Source organism: Lagenorhynchus albirostris, chromosome 2 (genome assembly GCF_949774975.1).
Source record: "Lagenorhynchus albirostris chromosome 2, mLagAlb1.1, whole genome shotgun sequence".
In the NCBI taxonomy this organism is placed as follows: domain Eukaryota; kingdom Metazoa; phylum Chordata; class Mammalia; order Artiodactyla; family Delphinidae; genus Lagenorhynchus; species Lagenorhynchus albirostris.
The window spans coordinates 147,262,522-147,280,219 of NC_083096.1; the positions used below are offsets into that span (position 1 = coordinate 147,262,522).

General features: G+C 54.3%; 1 protein-coding gene across 1 annotated transcript; it reads right to left on the reverse strand.

The window, feature by feature from the left end:
* Nucleotides 1-16,303: 16,303 nt before the first annotated feature.
* Nucleotides 16,304-16,913, reverse strand: LOC132516203 (protein BEX1-like). Its single transcript, XM_060142607.1, has one exon. The coding sequence runs from the start codon at nt 16,899-16,901 to the stop codon at nt 16,500-16,502; it is 402 nt and encodes a 133-aa protein (XP_059998590.1). The 5' UTR covers nt 16,902-16,913; the 3' UTR covers nt 16,304-16,499.
* Nucleotides 16,914-17,698: the final 785 nt, after the last annotated feature.

A 17,698-nucleotide genomic window follows, 5' to 3' on the forward strand; every position in this document is an offset into this window, starting at 1 on the left:
ATATCTCAATAAAGCTGTTACCAAAAAGCAATCACCCAAGGCATATTCTGCCAGAGCTACAGGCCCATAGGATTGGATTTAAAGCTGCCTGGGGTGGGGTCTGAGCATCAGTGGTTTTAAAGCCCGCCCCCCAGGTGGTTCCAATATGTAGCCAAGGTTGAGAACCACTGGTCCAGGGGAACCAATACCTCCCATTTCCTGAAAGTCCACAAGCTGCCTTACCTTCACTACCTCGTGCCGTCTTTACAACCATATCCCACAGACGTGACAGGTGCAACAGTCTTTTATCCATAACTCTGAAATCCAAGAAGCTCTGAAAAAGGAGAACTCTTCCATAAATCGGCAGAAATTCATTTGGCGTCAAAAAACCCGAGCTGAACCTACATGAAGCTATTTATGGTCTTTATTAATCCTACTTAATGTGAATATCCATACTTTTCACTGCAGAAATCATCACCTGTTTGCTTACAGGCTGCTCTCCTTACCCTGCTGGGGGTGTTTAATAAAGCATAATGTACACAACAGCACTTTCTAAAACGCTGAAAAATTCCAAACTCCAAACCAGACCTGGACCCAAGCATGTCAGATAAGGGACGGTGGACCTATACGTGTTCCCATTTTACAGAGAGAGGAAACTGAGTCTGAAAAAGGCAAAACAACCTGTGTGAAGTCCCAGATAGAGGACTCCTACCTGAATCCTTCCTTGCAGCCAGGAAGACCCTCGGTCCCTTGCCTGCATCCTTCCCTGCTCTCCTTCTTGGCCCACGGACACGTGGGGACTCCTGTTTGCCCAGACATGTGGGCGTCTGCTGCTCCAGGCCCATCTCCAGCCAGCTCCTGGCAGGGCCTCGCCCACCACACGAGGGGCCTGCCCCGCCCGAGCAGGAGCTGGAGCCGGAGCCTGCTTTGTAATTTGCTCTGCCAGCCCGCCCTCCCAGCTGCAAACGGAAAATCCGAGAAGGTGGTCTGCTTTTCTGGCAGATGTCAGCCGCAGCCGGCCAGGGACAGGGTAGCTGCTAGGTTGGAAACACATTTTAGTGGAATTAGCAGAAAGGAAAAATGTTAATTCTGCAACACTGAGTGGAATTAGCAGAAAGGAAAAATGTTAATTCTGCAACAATGAGACCCTGCCGGCAAGAAAGAAACAGAGAAGACAACAGATTGAGGGCTGCTCCTTCCATGCTTCTTCACCCACCAGTGGCATTTGTTAATGTAATTAATGACAACAATTTCAGAACCAAAACCAAGGCGCCAAGAGATGGTGTGAATTGCCTGAGGTCACACAGCAAGGACACAGCTAAGCAGGACTGGACCCAGCTCCTCCTGATTCTGAAGATCAGCTCTTTTCCCCCACCCCACACACAGAGGGTCTTTTTAGCCAAAAGTCTGTAAAGAAGCTGAACCACTTCTTTCCTCAAGTCAGAGTTATTCAGGGCAAGCAGTAGGGCAGCTTCAATTCAGTTTCCTGCCTTCCCTCCCCTTTTGTATTGGGACTGCCCCCCAGGCCATGTACTCCTCTGCAGCTTGTCTCTCAAGAAGCTTCAGAGATGGGTTAATTAGCCCATTTCACAGATGAGAAGACGGAGGCCTGCAGAGCGAAAGTAGTTGCACCAGGCCACAACCCAGGTCTTCCTCCTCTCTGTGTGATCCTCTGTGTGGCTCTTAGCTGGATGCCAGTTTTCTGCAACTCCACAGTGGAGAAAAGCCTACTCTGGGAGAACCAAGATCCCTTTCCTTTTGCGGACAGAGGGACAGCCTAAGACCATAGGAGTCACGGGAGGGCACTGCTGTACATGGACTCACTCATCACTCATTCGTTCAAAAACCCTGGACACACCCTTCTCTGAGCTCCAGCTAGACACTAGAGACACAGCAGAGGATCAAAAACAGTCCCTGACTCCTGGGAGCTCAGAATCCAGGTGAACAACCTGCAAACCCACCGTTCCACACCCAGTCTGGTGCAAGTTGCAGTGGCTCATCTAAGACCCAGAGGAAACACAGAAGGAGCCCCCCAGGCTGCCAGCAGGAGTCAGGGAAGGCTTCACAGAGAAGGAAGCATTTGAGCTGAGAGTTGAGGGATGAGTTGACGTTGGTCAGGTGCACAAGCTGGAGAAAGGCTGCCCAGGCCCAGGACACAGCATGTGCCACAGCCCAGAGGCGGGAGAGGTGATGGGGACCCCAGGCAGATTGTGGTGTCCAGAGCATAGAGTGAAACCCTGGGCCCAAGACAGAACCAAAGTCTGGGGACCATCTCCTCCCTCAGTTGGCCATAGAGAGTCATGGCCACAAGGACCTTCCAGGAGGGGCAGGTTTTGAGGGGGTGGCTGTTCATTCTAGGGCACCAACATCCTAAGTAAATGGCCCCACCAAGGAGAAGACCCAACCCTGAGCCCCGAAGTCTGGGCAGCCTCTGTGGCTTTGGACCAGCCAGTGACGACTTCTCTTGGTCATTAATCGCAGCATGTGCTAATGTTTGATAAATTGCCCAACAGTTGCATTAGCTAATTAACTCCCCCGAACAAAACCAGAGAGTTCATCTGTTTTTATAAGACGCCCAAGAGCATCCTGGGAACAGGCACGGTGGTCGTGAATAAAAGAGAAACATTCATTTATGGTAATTGGTTTCAGCTCCTCACTTGGCTGCTTGTCCTGACCTAAATGTATCCAGTTGTTCCCTCTGCCTTGCTCTGGTTTGGGGGTCACTCCTAATGGTTTAATTCAACAAAAAATGTCTGCCATTTCCTGTACCCTCTGTCTTTTTTCACCCTCCTCCCAAACGGTTTTCTTGCAAGCAGCCTCTCTGCAAGTCCCTCCCGGAGCTGTTTCCTTCTCAGGGAACAAAGTCAAGATTGTTGACAGAGAAAAAAGGCCTTAACTCCAGGCCAAGAAAAGAAGGTGGGGGAGGGGATAAATGAAGGTCATAATCATTTGTTTGTCTTCCACCCGGACTTCACAAAGCAGGTTTTGTCCAAGGCCGGTGGTCAGGGACTCTGACACAGAACATGGCCCTGGTGACCAGGGGCAATTTATGGGAGGGAATGAACACAAGTCCTCATTCATGGAGCCGCCTTGGAGGAAGTGACTGAGGAGGCACATTCGCGTGGGCAGCCGGGCCCTCCCTGGTCCCTCCTGCGGGCCTGAGGCTGTGGAGGGACAGGGAGAGGCTGGCGGGGTGCTGTGAGTTTTGGCCAAACTTCAAAACCCAAGTGCGGCCCTGCCTTCCTCTGGACGGCTTTTTTTTCCCCCCCAGTCCTGGACACAGATTATCTCCCCACAGGGCAGTGCCTAGAGACTGTATGGGAGTGGCCGTCCCTCCGACCAACTGGGGGCTCTCCATCCCTCAGGTGGATGCCGGGAGTCTCTGCTAGCCTTTGGGACCCAGGGATGAGAGCAGCAGGAGGGTGGGGGCGGGCAGGGGCCGGGGAGAGGATCTGGAATACATTGCGCCATCAGCAGAAACAGCTTGTAAACTTGGTTGGGGTGCATCTGGTAGAAAGGCGTTGTATAAATATTAGATCATTATCGGCGTATTGTGTTTCCAACTTGGGCGGAGGAGGGGCTGGCGGGCCCCAGATGCCTTTCGTCAAGAAGACAAGGATGGCTTCAAGGAGTCCTCGGAAGGTTGCCGCCTGCCCTCGGGCAGTCCTCAGGTTCAGGGCTCAGATCCTGGGGAGGGCGGAGTGACCGCCAGCCTAGCCTGCCCAGGCTCTTCCCGGGAAGGACGCTGAGCATCGGGCTGGAAGGGAACAGGGCTGACTGGGTGGGTGGAACAGAGAAGGCCAGTTGGTCCAGGCCAGCAAGGGACACTTTGTCTCGCTGTGTGACCCTGTCCTTCTCTGTGGGTCCCTGTCTCCATCTGAATGGCCATGAGGGGAGCCGATTTTATGACATTTGTGAATACCTACTCGGGGCCACCTTGTGCTGGGCACAGAGGACACGGAGGTAGATACAGCACCGTGGTGGGGAGCTCAGCAACCTCAGGGCCCTTCCAGGCTGGAACGCAGGGATGGGGCATCCTTGATTGTAGAGCTCATTCCCGCTGACCTAGAGCACTGAGCAGCGTCACTTCCCAATGCCTGTACACCCTGGGACCTGAGGGAGTAAGTGCCAGCCCATTGCCAGCAGCAGTCTGCGGGGAGCAGGGCCTGAACAGTGCCACCTGCAACATCAAATCACTGTCACACCATCTTCAGCAGCAGCAGCATCACTCAAAACCTGCCCCTCCTGGAAGGTCCTTGTGGCCATGACTCTCTATGGCCAACTGAGGGAGGAGATGGTCCCCAGACTTTGGCTCTGTCTTGGGCCCAGGGTTTCACTCTATGCTCTGGACACCACAATCTGCCTAGGGGTCCCCATCACCTCTCCCGCCTCTGGGCTGTGGCACATGCTGTGTCCTGGGCCTGGGCAGCCTTTCTCCAGCTTGTGCACCTGACCAACGTCAACTCATCCCTCAACTCTCAGCTCAAATGCTTCCTTCTCTGTGAAGCCTTCCCTGACTCCTGCTGGCAGCCTGGGGGGCTCCTTCTGGGTTTCCTCTGGGCCTTAGATGAGCCACTGCAACTTGCACCGGACTGGGTGTGGAACGGTGGGTTTGCAGGTTGTTCACCTAGATTCTGAGCTCCCAGGAGTCAGGGACTGTTTTTGATCCTCTGCTGTGTCTCTAGTGTCTAGCTGGAGCTCAGAGAAGGGTGTGTCCAGGGTTTCTGAACAAATGAGTGAAGGAACGAACGTCATCATCATCGTCATCATCACAATGGCTACCTGTTGTTTTGCACATCCTCAATGTTAAACCAAACACTTTATTCTCAGAGCAATCTATGAGGCTGACTCTGTCAGTGCCCATTTCACAGCTGAGAAAACAAAGGCAAGGTCATACAGCTGGTAAGGCGTTCCAACCCAAGTCTGTTTGTCTCCAACACAGTCACAAGAAGCTTTTCTGTCAGCAGGCATCACAAAGTGCAAGGGAGCCTGGGAGCCAGCTCTGCTCGTGGCTCAAGGAGAACTTCTAGAAGAGGCCCTTTTGAGCTAAGACCTGCAGGATGAGTGGGAATTCGACAAGGAGGCCCGCTGCAGGCCTTGTTCCCTCCCCTCTCCAAGAAGCCTTGCTGACTCCCCAGCCCCTCCCACTTCCCATCTCCGAGGGCTGGAGAACTTCCAGCCAGCTGTCCTGTGCCGCTTCCCACAGCCTGGGCCTTAGAGTCTGGCCCCCTCCCCATGCGATCACGTGCAATCCCCTCAGCAACTCTGTAAGGTGACATCATAATGCAGCGGTGACGTTATAATGCACCGACAGGAAACTAAAGCCCAGAAGGGGCGTGGCTTGCCCCAAGCCTCACAGCTGGTTAGTGGCAAGACTCAAACTCGGCTTCATCATGGTAATATCAGACCCATTCGGGTGCTTGAGTATGCTCCAACGACAGCACTGGGCACCGAGGAAGAAGATTCTAGAGCTGGCTCTGCTGTGCTGCCTCATCTGCGGCCTCGAGCAGCTCTCCTCTCCCAAGACCCCAGCCTGCCCTCTCTAGAGAAGGAGAGTGACTGAAGGGGAATCGGACTTTGTGGTGTCTGAGGTGCCTGGGAATTGACATCATCTTGTCCCTGCTCAGCCCTGCCAAACTGCAGTGCCCAACATTAGCGTCTCCATTTGGCAGGTGGGGAAACTGAGGCCCTGGGGGATAACATGACCAGAGCACCAGAACATGCCCAGAAGAGGAAGCCCAGGTGTGGCAAGGACTGGACCCTGAGCCCTGAGGGGCAGTGAGGGTGCCGGGTTTAGTGTGGAGCAGTGCAGAGGGATCGGGGATAGAGTGTCTGCCTCAGATCTGGACAAGGCACCCCTGTGGCAGAGGGAGCAGGTGGACAGATGGCCAGATGCTGAGGGTCAGACAAAGTTCAGTAGCATCTAGTCTAAGTCATAGATGATCTCCCTGCCAGGTGTTGTCTGGCTCTGTCTTGCATACCTCCAGTGGCATAAAGCTCACTACCTCTCAATACCGCTCATCCGATGGTTGGACTGTTCTGATTTCAGTTCATTCAGAGGAAGCATTTTCTATGAAGAAGCAACAAGGAACATCTATGTGAAGAGGCTGGGAGCCACAGGAAGGCACTGGAAGCTGTGAACCTCATCATAGAGAGCTTAGGCTTGTCTGACACCCAGCGACTATCATGAAATCGGCACTCCCAGGGTCCCCTCCCTTTGGGCAGCAACCGCAGACACGTATGCAGCACCTGACGGTTTACATTTGTCCAGATGCATCCCTCTCACCAGCTTGCCAGGTGGCCAGGCAGGAATGACCAGGCAGCCAAGGCGGAGGAGAAGTAGGGGTGCAGAGAAGGGGAGGGCCTGCTCTGCCCAGGTTGCTCGGCCAGCGAGAGGCCACGCCGGGGCCAGACTCCGCTCCCCGCTGCCACAGCGCTGAGAAGCCACCCACGTGGGGTGCCTGCCACAGAGAACATGCTGGGCCACTTCCAAATTTGGAGTGGGGCACCCCTGAGCCCCTTGGAATTCCAGGCTCTGCTATTTTTAGGCCGATCAGCTGTTCCACCCCTGCTCCCCTACCCTAGGCCCCCCAAGCAGATTTCCCAAGCAATCAAATCCATGTGTCGCCAGTTCCGGGCCCGCTGCTTTGCGAGGTGAGCACTGGATGCTCCGACGCCACCAAAGGGTGCAGGCCCCGCCCAGACTGGAACAGTTCTGCTTTTCCTGATGGGCCGGACCCAGAATTGCTTGCCTTGCTGTCTCGTGGGGCCAGACTCTAGATACCCCAAAGCCCTTCCACGCTTCCCAGGAACCTCCAGAAACTAGCCTACTGGACAGAGAAGCTGACTGAGAACCACAGAGAGGTGCAGACACGTGCTGATGTCGTGGCCCAGGTTCGCCCAGGCCCCACAAAGCCCATCTAATTGCTTCCCGCCTGAGCTGAGCTGGGAAGGACCGGTGGAGGCTTCTGCTCTTCCTGCTTCCGCAGGTCGTGGCCTGGTGCCGAGAGAGTAACACAGTCCCACACAGACCCGGAATCAAATCCCTGCTCAGCCACTTGTAGCTATAAGACCTCGAGCCAGGGCCTGCACCCCACCAAGTCCATCCCCTCATCTCTGTATCGTAGATAATAATAGGACCTCGTCCACATCGTGGTTGTGAGGTTTCAACGACAACATGCATGTAAAAGGCTTCACACAGGATGCAGAAGGGAGCTGGCATCCTGGACATTTTTAGCTATTATTACTTCTTAATGACATAAAGAGAGGGGCAGAGGTCTTGTTGAATTATCACAAAAAGGGGAGGGAGGAGGCACGTTTGTTCCTGGAGCTTTGCAGGTGGAGGAGAATCGACATGCTCACCATCGCCCTCAGCACTGTCCCTTGTCTTGTCCTTGTCTGAAGCCCCGCTCCCTGGCAGTGCAGTCCTTAGGGACTCAGGCTGTGCCCACTCCTGCAGCCCCAGCTGCCCGGACCACTAACTCTTCCCTGGACCTCAGCTCCCCAGTTCAATGAGGGCAGGAACCTCGGCCCCAACCTACCCACAGCCCCACAGGATCAGGTATACAGCAGGCATTCCAGAACCGCAGAACACTGGACTTCTGGAAGGGCACAGAGAAGGTGAAAGGTCGCAGGCTTTGTAATACTACAGAGCTGGTTTCAATCTCAGCCCCACCACTTCCTAGCTACGTGACTTCCGGCATGTCCCTTAACCTCTCTGGGACTCTATCTCCTTATCTGTAAAATGGGGGTGAGAATAGCACCTACGAGGATACTTGTGCAGGTTAAAGAAAGCAGACATGAGGCCCTTCATAAACATGAAGATCTGCGTCCCAGGCAGTCAACTCAATGGCTTTGAGGACCATAGCAACCCCACAAGCAAATGGAAACCTGAAGAGGAAAGGGCTCCTCCAAGGTCACACAGAGAATGTCAAACTAAGACCCAAGAATAAGTGGAGCTTTTCCACACGCAATGAGCAGAATCTACAACAAATGCAATAAAAGAAAAATACCGGAGGGACTTCCCTGGTGGCGCAGTGGTTAAGAATCCACCTGCCAATGCAGGGGACACGGATTCGAGCCCTGGTCCAGGAAGATCCCACATGCCTCAGAGCAACTAAGGCTGTGCACCACAACTACTGAGCCCACGCGCCATAACTACTGAAGCCCTTGCGCCTAGAGCCCGTGCTCTGCAACAAGAGAAGCCACTGCAATGAGAAGCCCATGCACCGCAATGAAGAGTAGCCCCACTCGCTGCAACTAGAGAAAGCCCGAGGGCAGGCTTTTTATAAATTTGTAGGTAAATTTATAAAAAGGAAAAAAATATTTCTAAGAAAAATACTGGAGGCTTCTCCATGGTCCAAAAAAGGCTATGAGGCCAATCGGGGAAGAAGGCTTTCTGGGCAGGCTGTACACACAGAGTCCCCGGGACAGCATCTGCACAGCCAGGGCCCACTGTCCATGGCCAGCGCACATGCAGCGCCAACGTGTCAGGACTTAACCACAGCCCCCGCCATGAGAACCAGCCACCTCCCTCTACCAGACACCGCTAATTCTTCCAATGTGGCTGAGAGCTAATGAGACTCTTAGGGAGGGAGTGGGGAGGAATGCGACCACCTCTGCTGACAGCCTGCCCATCAAGGACACTCTCCTTGCGGGGACCTGGCCCCTGGGCCCAGAGAGGCTGTGCGGCCAGCTCACAGCTCCCAGTGACATGTTGCAGGCACTGGGGGGATGCCTGACCCCTGTCACTCAGAGGGGCGCTGGGAACCGCCACAGTGGGCCAGAACCAGGAAAGGATGGGCCAGCCCAGCCAGCCAGCAGAGGTCTGGTGACTCTGGAGTAGGCCTGAGCAGGAAAATAACAAACTCCCCACCGTCCAATCCCCACCCAACCCCAGTGTCCGGACAGCGCAGCCCATGGGCCTTGGTACAGCAGGGCTAGCTGGGCTGGCTGGGCAGGTTTGGGGAGGAAAAGATGGACAGGGAGGTCAGTGATTCAGAGCTGACGGCCCAGGTGGCAGGTCTCCACGGGCAGCTCCCCAGTGAGTGAGACCATGTGGATCACTAACTGGCGTGAGAAGATCAGACTTCTGTTTCAAGGCTGCCCCTCCAGCCTCCTCTCCCCCATCCCCCTCCTTCATCCCTTCCCCCTTCCCCATCCCCCCACCCCCACCCCCACCGCCCCATGCCTGCTGTGTAATCCTGGGTTGGAGGCAATCTCTCTGGATCTCTGAAGAGGGAGCGAGAATAAGATTAAGATCCCAAAGGGAAGAAGGTATCAGAGGCAAATATTTGCCATGCGGGCTCTTTACTCTGGTTCAAACTGTCCCAGAAAGCTGAGGATGAATTACGATTTGAGTTGGGCTCAACAGCTGTGAACGCAGAGAGTAACCACTGATGCTGAGGGCTGGGTAATGCTGAGGACACTCAGATGGATCAGCTGTAGTCATCACTTTTCAGGACCTCCCTGTCTAGCTAAGGACTCGTGACGAAAGGGACCGACATTGTCCAGGAAGAAATAGGGAGGGGAAGTCAGTTTCCACAAGGGAAGGGACCTGTAGGAGACGGCAGTTGAGCCAGCCCATAAATGGTATGGTCTTTCTCTGGTGCATGGCATATAGCAGGGGCACAAAGGATGCATGGATGGGTAGATGGGCGGGAGGGATGGTGAATGGGGGAGTGGATGGAGGATGGATGGATGGATGAATGCATAAATGAGTGGAAGGATGGATAGAAGGAAGGAAAGATGATGGATAGATGGAAGGATGGATGGATGTTGGATAGTCAGGTGACTGAGCAGATGTGAGCACAAAGTATTGCTTCGTTCAATTTATTCTTACAACAAGCCTCCCAGGTATAAGGATGGAAGTGGCAGCCCCTTGCTCCGAGGCTGAGAGAGGGAAAGCGACTTGTTTAAGGTGACAGAGTAAATTAGTGGCAAAGCCAAGACCAGAATTCAAGGCTCCTGCCTCCTATCCAGTGCTCTTTCCACTCCATCACACCCACTTATTCTCTTCTCCCATTCCCCTCCTCCTCCACATAAATATTTGTGTAAAGAAGAAAGAAAAGGAAGAGAGAGGAGGGAGGGAGAGAGAGGGGGAGGCAGGGAACCATCATGATTTTGTGCTAAAGGTCCTGAGTTCTGGCTCGGGTCTTGGGCAAGTCATTGCATTTGTCTTGGCCTTTTTCTCGGGTAAAATGGGCTGAACATCTCCTTAGGTCACAGGCAGGAAAAGTGTTGTGAAAGCAGGAAAAGCCCCTACAGATGGGAGGGGAGGGAAGGGAGTCACTTTTTTCATGGCTCTTCACAGACTGAGCAGTGCCCCCTGGCTTCCAAACAGAAGTGAGTCCAAGGGCCAGGTCAGAAGAACAACCCCATTGACTCCCAGACCTCCCCATCAGTGTGGAAGCTGGGAGGTAGGGGGATGGGGTGTCAGATGAATAAGAATAAACACGCGGGGCTCTGAGCTCTGAGGCAGCGAGGAGAGCAGGCAGAGCTGAGCAGACACCACCAGCTCTCAGCTGCCCAGGTCAGCAAGTGGGGCAGAGCAGGAAGTGTCCACAGCAGCAAGAAAGCTTCCACCCCGCAACTGCCCCATTTCTAGGTGACTTCTACGCTCATTCACTCATTCATTCATTCATTTCCTGAGGGAAGGAAAGGGAGTGTCCAGGTACTGAACAGGTGTCATGGGCAGACCTCGCACGAGATTTTGACAAAGGTTTTCCCATCCGATGCTCACCACATAGCAGTGCCCGGAAACGGCAATGATGGGTATCCCCGTTGCTAAGGAGATGCTCTGGCCTTCGAGTCCAGAATCTCAGCTTCAAGTTGCCCTTTTGGACACTGCCCAGTCCTTTACTCTCTCTCTCTGGGCCTCAATTCCTTCGCCTGCGAAATAAGGAGAAGAATGTTTCTTCTGCCTGCGATGGGCAGTTATCAGCATGAGGTGGTGCGAGCCCAGCCACTGCCCCCCAGACGAGGCCCCATTGCCCAGGCAGAGCAGGAGGTGCCTGGGTGGGCCCCACACAGAGAGGCCTTCCCTGCCCCGGGGTGAGTGGAGTCGGAGCAAGCGTCCCCCGGCCTGTGAGGGTCCAGAGGGCATGGTCTGTTCACTGGAGCGTGGAGATATGAAGGCACCCGTTCCACTTTGTGCATCTGAGTACAGCGATGCTTGCCCCAGAGTTGCAGTGGACCCACCCTCCGCTCCTACTGCTCTTCCTCTCCTCATAGTGACAAGGTGGTTTGAGTGTGGACGCTGCAGCCAAGTGCCTGGGGTAGAATCCAGACTTTGCCCCTTCTTAGCTGTGTGACCCCAAGCAAGTTGCCTAATCTCTCTGTGCCTCAATCTCTTAATGTGTAAAATGGGGATAATGGCGGGGCCTGCCTCATAGAGCCGTCACAAGGATTCGATGACCTTACATGTGCAAAGGGCCTGGAGCAGCACCCCGCACAAAGGATGCACCACGTAAGGATTTGCTATTAATAAAAATATCACTGAGCCTCCCCCTTGATATGAAGTCCTCCAGGAAGCTTTCCGGACCCCACAGGCTGCTTATACTTCTCCTCTTAGCCCCCACAGCCTACTGTGCTTCCCCCAGCAAGGCTTTTATTCTCCTATAGTTAGGCTTATTCTTGGGCCCATTTTACAGAAAAGGAAACTGAGGCCCGTAGAGGTTAAGTAATTTGTCGCCCTGCCCTGATCTTCCACCCTTGGCTCAGATACCTCCAATAACAGGAAACTCCTTCCCACCCAGCCTGGGGAGGCGGTACCATCTGAGCTGAGTTTTGCAGGATAAGAGTTAACCAGGAGAGAGTTGGGAGCGGGAAAGGCACTGCAGGCAGAGATTCCGCGTGATGAAGCCATGGAGGTGAGAAACACCCTTGTGTGGGAGGAACTTCTAGCAGTTGCTAGTAGTGCTGGAGCACAAAGTGGGGCAGGGGGCTAGCCGGGGACTGGGATGCAGAGGTGGGCTCCACCACATCACAGGGGCCTTGAATCCCAGGCTCAGATGTGATGCTACAGCGACGGGGAAGCCATTAGACCATTTCAGCAGACATAGAAATGGCCAGATTTCTATTTGGGGCCCTCCGTGAGCTATAAACACCATGCAAAGCTAGCTATTATGGCTAATAATGGTTTATCACCCTGAGCCACAATTGCCATTTTCACGTCTATTTCCCGCTAGATCAAGAAGCCAACGAGGGCAGGACCTGTGTGTCCTGTATCTCTGTGCTTGGCACAGAGCGGACACTCGGAAGATGCTGTCGAATTAATTAATTAAAATGAAGCACATGATACCAACTACCGTGAACTGTTTTGCGGAAGAAAAACTTTGGGATCAGGAAGCCTTCAATGCAAACCCCGATGCCAGCTCTTCCTGCAGAATGGCCCTAGCAAGCTGAGTTACATCTCCGAGTGTCCTCCTCAAAATAAGTTCAATAATTCCTTCCCCACACTGTAGAGCGCAGTGGTTAAAAGCAAGGGCTTTAGAGATTGCATTCTCAGGCTCGAACCCTTGGTTCTGCCACTTACTAGCTGTGTGGTCCTGGGTTTTTATTTCCCTCTCTGTGCTTCAATTTCCATCCCTTTAAAATAGTGATGGTGTGACCTGTATCATGGGGTTAGTGTGGGCATTCTGTAAAATCATGGGTGTCATCAATAAACATTTTTTTAGAAAGATTCCTTCCTCCCCAGTTATGGTGCCGTTCCAGACACAATGCCCAGCACACACAAAGCCCCTCAGTAAATAACAGCTAAAAGGAAAGCGTGAAGACCTTGGGCACAAAGCGCCAGAACTGCTGCCTGGTACAGACGTCAGCAAGCAGGAGGGAGAGTGTCAAGGGGCAGAATTCTGGACTTGAATCCTGGCCCTGCTCTTTCCCAGCTGTGCAACCTTAGGGAAGTAAATTAACCTCTCTCGTTTCCTCATCTGTTCAATCTAAGTATTAACAATAATACCAATCTCAAGGACTTGTCGCATGCACTGAAGGAGATCACGGATGTGAAAGTGCTTCATGTATACAAATGTGGGTGACGATTATTATGATCGTGACAGCTCATAAAACCCAGGTGGAGCTTCCTGTTATAAACTAGCTCTCCCTTACTCCGCCCGCAGACCAGGCGCTGGCTCAGTGCTTTGTTCTGGGCATAGCTGGAGGGGCCAACTGGGCTGGGGCAGAGGCCAGGGCCGGCTCCCCGCTCCCACCATCTGCACCGCGGGGTCGGCCCATCTGTCCAGCAGTGGGCACACATGTGGCCTCATCTGAGGGTGTAGGGTCGTTGGGGTCAAGCAGGAGAAAATTGGGGGCAGATGAGGGGAAGGTTCCAGCTTATTTTTAGAAAAGGGGGAAAGAGGGGAAGACAGGAAGGCCCTTGTTCCTCGGCATTTCCACCATGTGGATGGCAGGCGGGAGGGCAGGCAGGCAGGGCTGGAGACAAAGATGCGTCTGCTCCTGGGGCTGCCGCCACGGCTGTTGCAGGACCTCAGAGGACTGTCGGCGTGGCGTTCTCACTCGCAGCCCTGCCCATGGGAGCCCTTCAGGACCCTGAAGGAGACCGCACCATCTAGAGGGGCTGAGCCCGCAGGGCCCATCTGCGCTTTAGGAAGGACCCTCCAACTGCACTGTCAAGGATAGCTCGTGGGGGGGAGTCTGGTGCCAGGGAGGCCAGTGGGCACTCCCAGCACAGGGCCTGGCACACAGGAGACCCACGAAAGGTACAAGTCCTCTCCTCCTGGCCCTCCCTAAGGTTCTGAGGTCCTGGCACCTCTCCAGGTTAACCTGCCTTGTGTCCCAAGAGGCAGCACAGTGGAGTGAATAAGACGGTGACTCTGGAGCCGGATCACTGGAATGTGAATCCCGGCTCTTCCACTTTCTGGCTGTGTAACTTAGGGCCAGTTGCTTAACCTCTCTGTGCCTCAGGTTTTTTGTCAGTAAGATGGATATAGCCGTAGTTCATACTGCATAGGTTTGTTGTGAAAATAAAGTAATATGTGTTAAACACGGAGAGCAGTCAGCTCGTACTCGGCGTCCGCTGCTGTTACCGTCAGCCTACAGTAGGGCATGCACATCTGGGGTGGCCAGGTCCAGGAAGGAGTGAGCTGAGCGTGCACCGGACTCTCCAGCAGGACCCCTCAATGGGGGAGAGGCAACCAGACTGTGGTGGGCTTGGTGTCAGAGCACAGGCTGGGCCGGGCCAGGGGAGGCGGCAGGCCTGCCCCGCGGCAGTGGGCCAGCCCAAGGCTGGAGGTCGGCAGACACCACCGTGGCTCCCATGGGTGTTTTTGAACAGAGCCCAAAAATGACAGGAATTTTCCAAATCGCCTGTTTTTCCACTCTCAGGGCTCCCAGCTCCCCACGCTCAGATCTAACTCTGAATAGAACTTTGAAATATGTCAAGAACAAGAGGGTGAAAGACCCCAGAGAAGACTGTCAATCCCAAGTCCAGGTGGTGGCACGCTGGCCAGAGCTGCCCGTGGAAAAGGATGAGAGAGGATGCACGTGTGGGAGGTGTGTCCTCATACCTGGACACAAGAGCTGGTGTGCACGTCAAGCCGCTATGAGTGTTGGTGCGTGCGAGTGTCTGTGCACCTGATCGCACACTCAGGTCAGCGTGCGCATGCCTGCATCTACCGTGGTTGGGTTCCCATGGGAACAGCTGCCCGGCTACAAGACGCACGAGAAATGGCATGGGTCAAGCATTTACCAGCCTGACACACAGTAGGTGTTCATTACCTGTACTCCCCATGTCCACTCCTCTACGCATGTAAATGCAGGGAGCACACCTGCCCACGTGTCTGCCTTGCCTGTGTGTGACAGAGGCGCCTTGGCAGTCACTGGACCTGGGGCAAGACGGGAAAGAGAACTGAGGCCTGCCCTGCTTCAGTCTACCTGGTCCTGGGCAGGAAGACCTGCCCCAAGGCATGAGATTCCCACGACGTCAGGGGACTGGGTGAGGCGTGGGGGTTTGCATAAGCGCATCCAGACCACCAGCTCAGCCCCAGCCGAGGTACCCCCAGACGGGCAGCAGGCTCAGCATCCCAAGAGACTGGAGAGCCCTGGGAAGCCACCCACAGCAGCCCAGGGGCATGGACCCGCCTGGGGCCCCACAGGTCCAGGGCTGGGACTGAAACCAGCTGTCTCGATGAAGAGCACAGACTTAGAAACCTGACAGGCCAGGGTTTGAACTGCGGTTCTCTCTTTGACTAGCTGGGTGACCTTGGGCAAGTCATTTCACCACTCCTAGTCTGTTTCCTCAGCGGGAAGTGAGCATTCTAAACCTCAGGGGTCAGTGCTGGGCTTGATGATCTGGCCCCTGACTCCCACTCCAGGGCTCTGGTTGGGTCCAAAGGAACCTCCCTCGCCTCAGGGGGCAGCTGAAGGCTAAGGGACAGGGTCCCAGGTGCCCCCCAGGAGACTTTCTTCTCTAGGTCACCCTGAGAGGGATCCAGAGCCCTGTCTTGGGAAGTTAGTGACCAAGCCTCTAGCCCCTGCCTGGCCTTAAGCAAGTGTCTGCTCCTCTCTGGGCCTCAGTTTCCCTACCTCTACCAGGAGGGGTAGCTAGGGGATCTCTCGGGAGCCTCCCCATTCCAAAGACCCCTGGCTCCACAGGAGAAGGTAATTGGGAGCAGCTGCCTCGAGAGCGAGCGTGGGAGCATTGGGGAGGGGGTCTCGAGGCTTCCCCAGCCGCCGGACACTGCCCCGTGGTTTATGTCAAATTGTCAGCCCCAATCCTGCTTTCCCCCTGGGCAGGGCCGCCTTCAGTGGGCCTCAGGAGAGGTGGCCTGTCCAGCCGCCGTGTTTACAGTGCTCAGACGCCGCCGGGAACCTGATCTGGGCAGACCAGGGTGGGCCGCCCCATGGGACCCAAGCCGTGTCCACACTCATTTCCCGGAGACTGAACATGGCCTGCCCGCCCGCCTTGCGGAGTCCAGCTGCCCGGCCACCCGCCCACGGAGGGCCCAGCTTCTTGCAGGCAAGCGCCATGGACAACTGCAGAATGCACAAGGGCCCGGGGAGCCAGAGCAGGGCTGCGGGGAGGGGGGTGCAGAGGGAGAGAGGAAGCGGCGTCGCCCTTCCAGACAGGTTCATGCTGCGTCCCCCCAGGCAAGTGTGCTCTCTGCCCCCCTGCCCAGGTGTGTTTACCCTACCAACTTGCTGATGGACTAGCTCTTCCCCACACCCAGTCACCTGGGTCGGAGTCAGCACACTACAGCCCACGAGCCAAATCCGGCACCGCCTGTGAGTGGAGATTGTCTTTTACATTTTTTTTTCTTTTTTAAACTGCTTTATTATCTTCACAATATATAAAGAACATCTCTCCATGCAATAGGTAAAACTCTCCTGCTGACAGAAACTTACAGATTGGGTCAGAAACACAACATTCAATTAGAAGCTGGTAACAGGAGACCCACAAGAAACAAGTAACACCAAAAGGTTTACAACAAAGGTACGTCACAAACATGTAAGTTTAGGAAGCAGGTGTGTCTCCCTACTAACTTCAAGGAAAACATCAGGTTTCAAAGCATAAGGCAAAACTCATCATGATGGTCACGGTGAGGGGGGTCAGTGCTAACCGCCCGCAGACTATGACTCAACTGCTTTTCCCTCAGCTTTTCCATCAGCTGCCTCCCCTCCTCCCCAACCCTTTCCATATTCTCTTCTCTCGTCCTTGCCTGTGGCTCTTCAAGCCTCTGAGTCATGTCCCATCTGCACTGCAGGATGGGCTGCCTAACACGGAACCTCCTACGATTTCTTCTAGGTACACAATATTCACCAGCTTCCAAAGGGAGGGCGAAAGGCTCTCCTTTATTAGCATCTCGCCCCTTTTCATCAGTGTTTTCATTCTCCTGGTTGGCATTTTCCATGTAGAGATTTCTTACTGCTTGTTCCTCTTTGGACACCATCGCTCCTGGGCCCATCCTCGCTGTCTCCGGCTCCTCCTGATTTTTGCTGCAAGTGCGCCGCGCGACACTCCCACTCGCAGAGCTGCTGCCCCCGCGCCTCGTACTCTTGGGGGCCGACCCCGGCCTGCACTCCCTCAGGGCCACCGGGAGCAGGGACCGAGAAGGGAGCGAGCGACGGCCGGGTCTAACGCTAGTGCGGGACATGCGCGAGTTGGCGCGGGCCGGTTACGTGTGCCCTCTTTTACATTTTTTAATGGTTGGGAAAAAAAATCAAAAGAAGAATATTTTAAGACACATGAAAATTATATGAAATTCAAATTTGTGTCCATAAATGAGGTTTTAGTGGAACACAGCACATTGTTCATCTACGTATGTCTGTGCTTGCTTTCTCCCTGCAATGGCAGAGTTAAACAGTTGTGAAGGAGACTGTGTGGCCGGCAGAGCTGAGATTATTTACTATATGGCCCTCCACACAAAACACTTGCCCACCTCTGATCTGAATCATTCGTGAGTGGCAAGTATAAACCTCAGGTGTCAATCTCGGGAACCAGCCTGGGAGTAAAGGGGGCAAGAAACGTCACTTTCTTTGTTTCCTATAACCTAATTTCTTACCCCATGTTTCTGGGGTCAGTCCACGTTTTGGGGATCACATGATGTCAAGCTGCGGGGTGGGGGCAAGGCATTGGCCCACACTGATTGCATCTGAGGCCCCCCCGACATGACCCTGCATGTCTGGCCACCTCCAGGGCACTGTGTCCTGGCTGCACCCCACAGCCCTTCCTCCTGAGGCTCTTATCACCTCCCAGCAAAGC

What these genes read in the sequence shown, in the direction of transcription:
- LOC132516203 (XM_060142607.1), bottom strand. Translation starts at nt 16,901, where the DNA reads ATGGGCCCAGGAGCGATGGTGTCCAAAGAGGAACAAGCAGTAAGAAAT.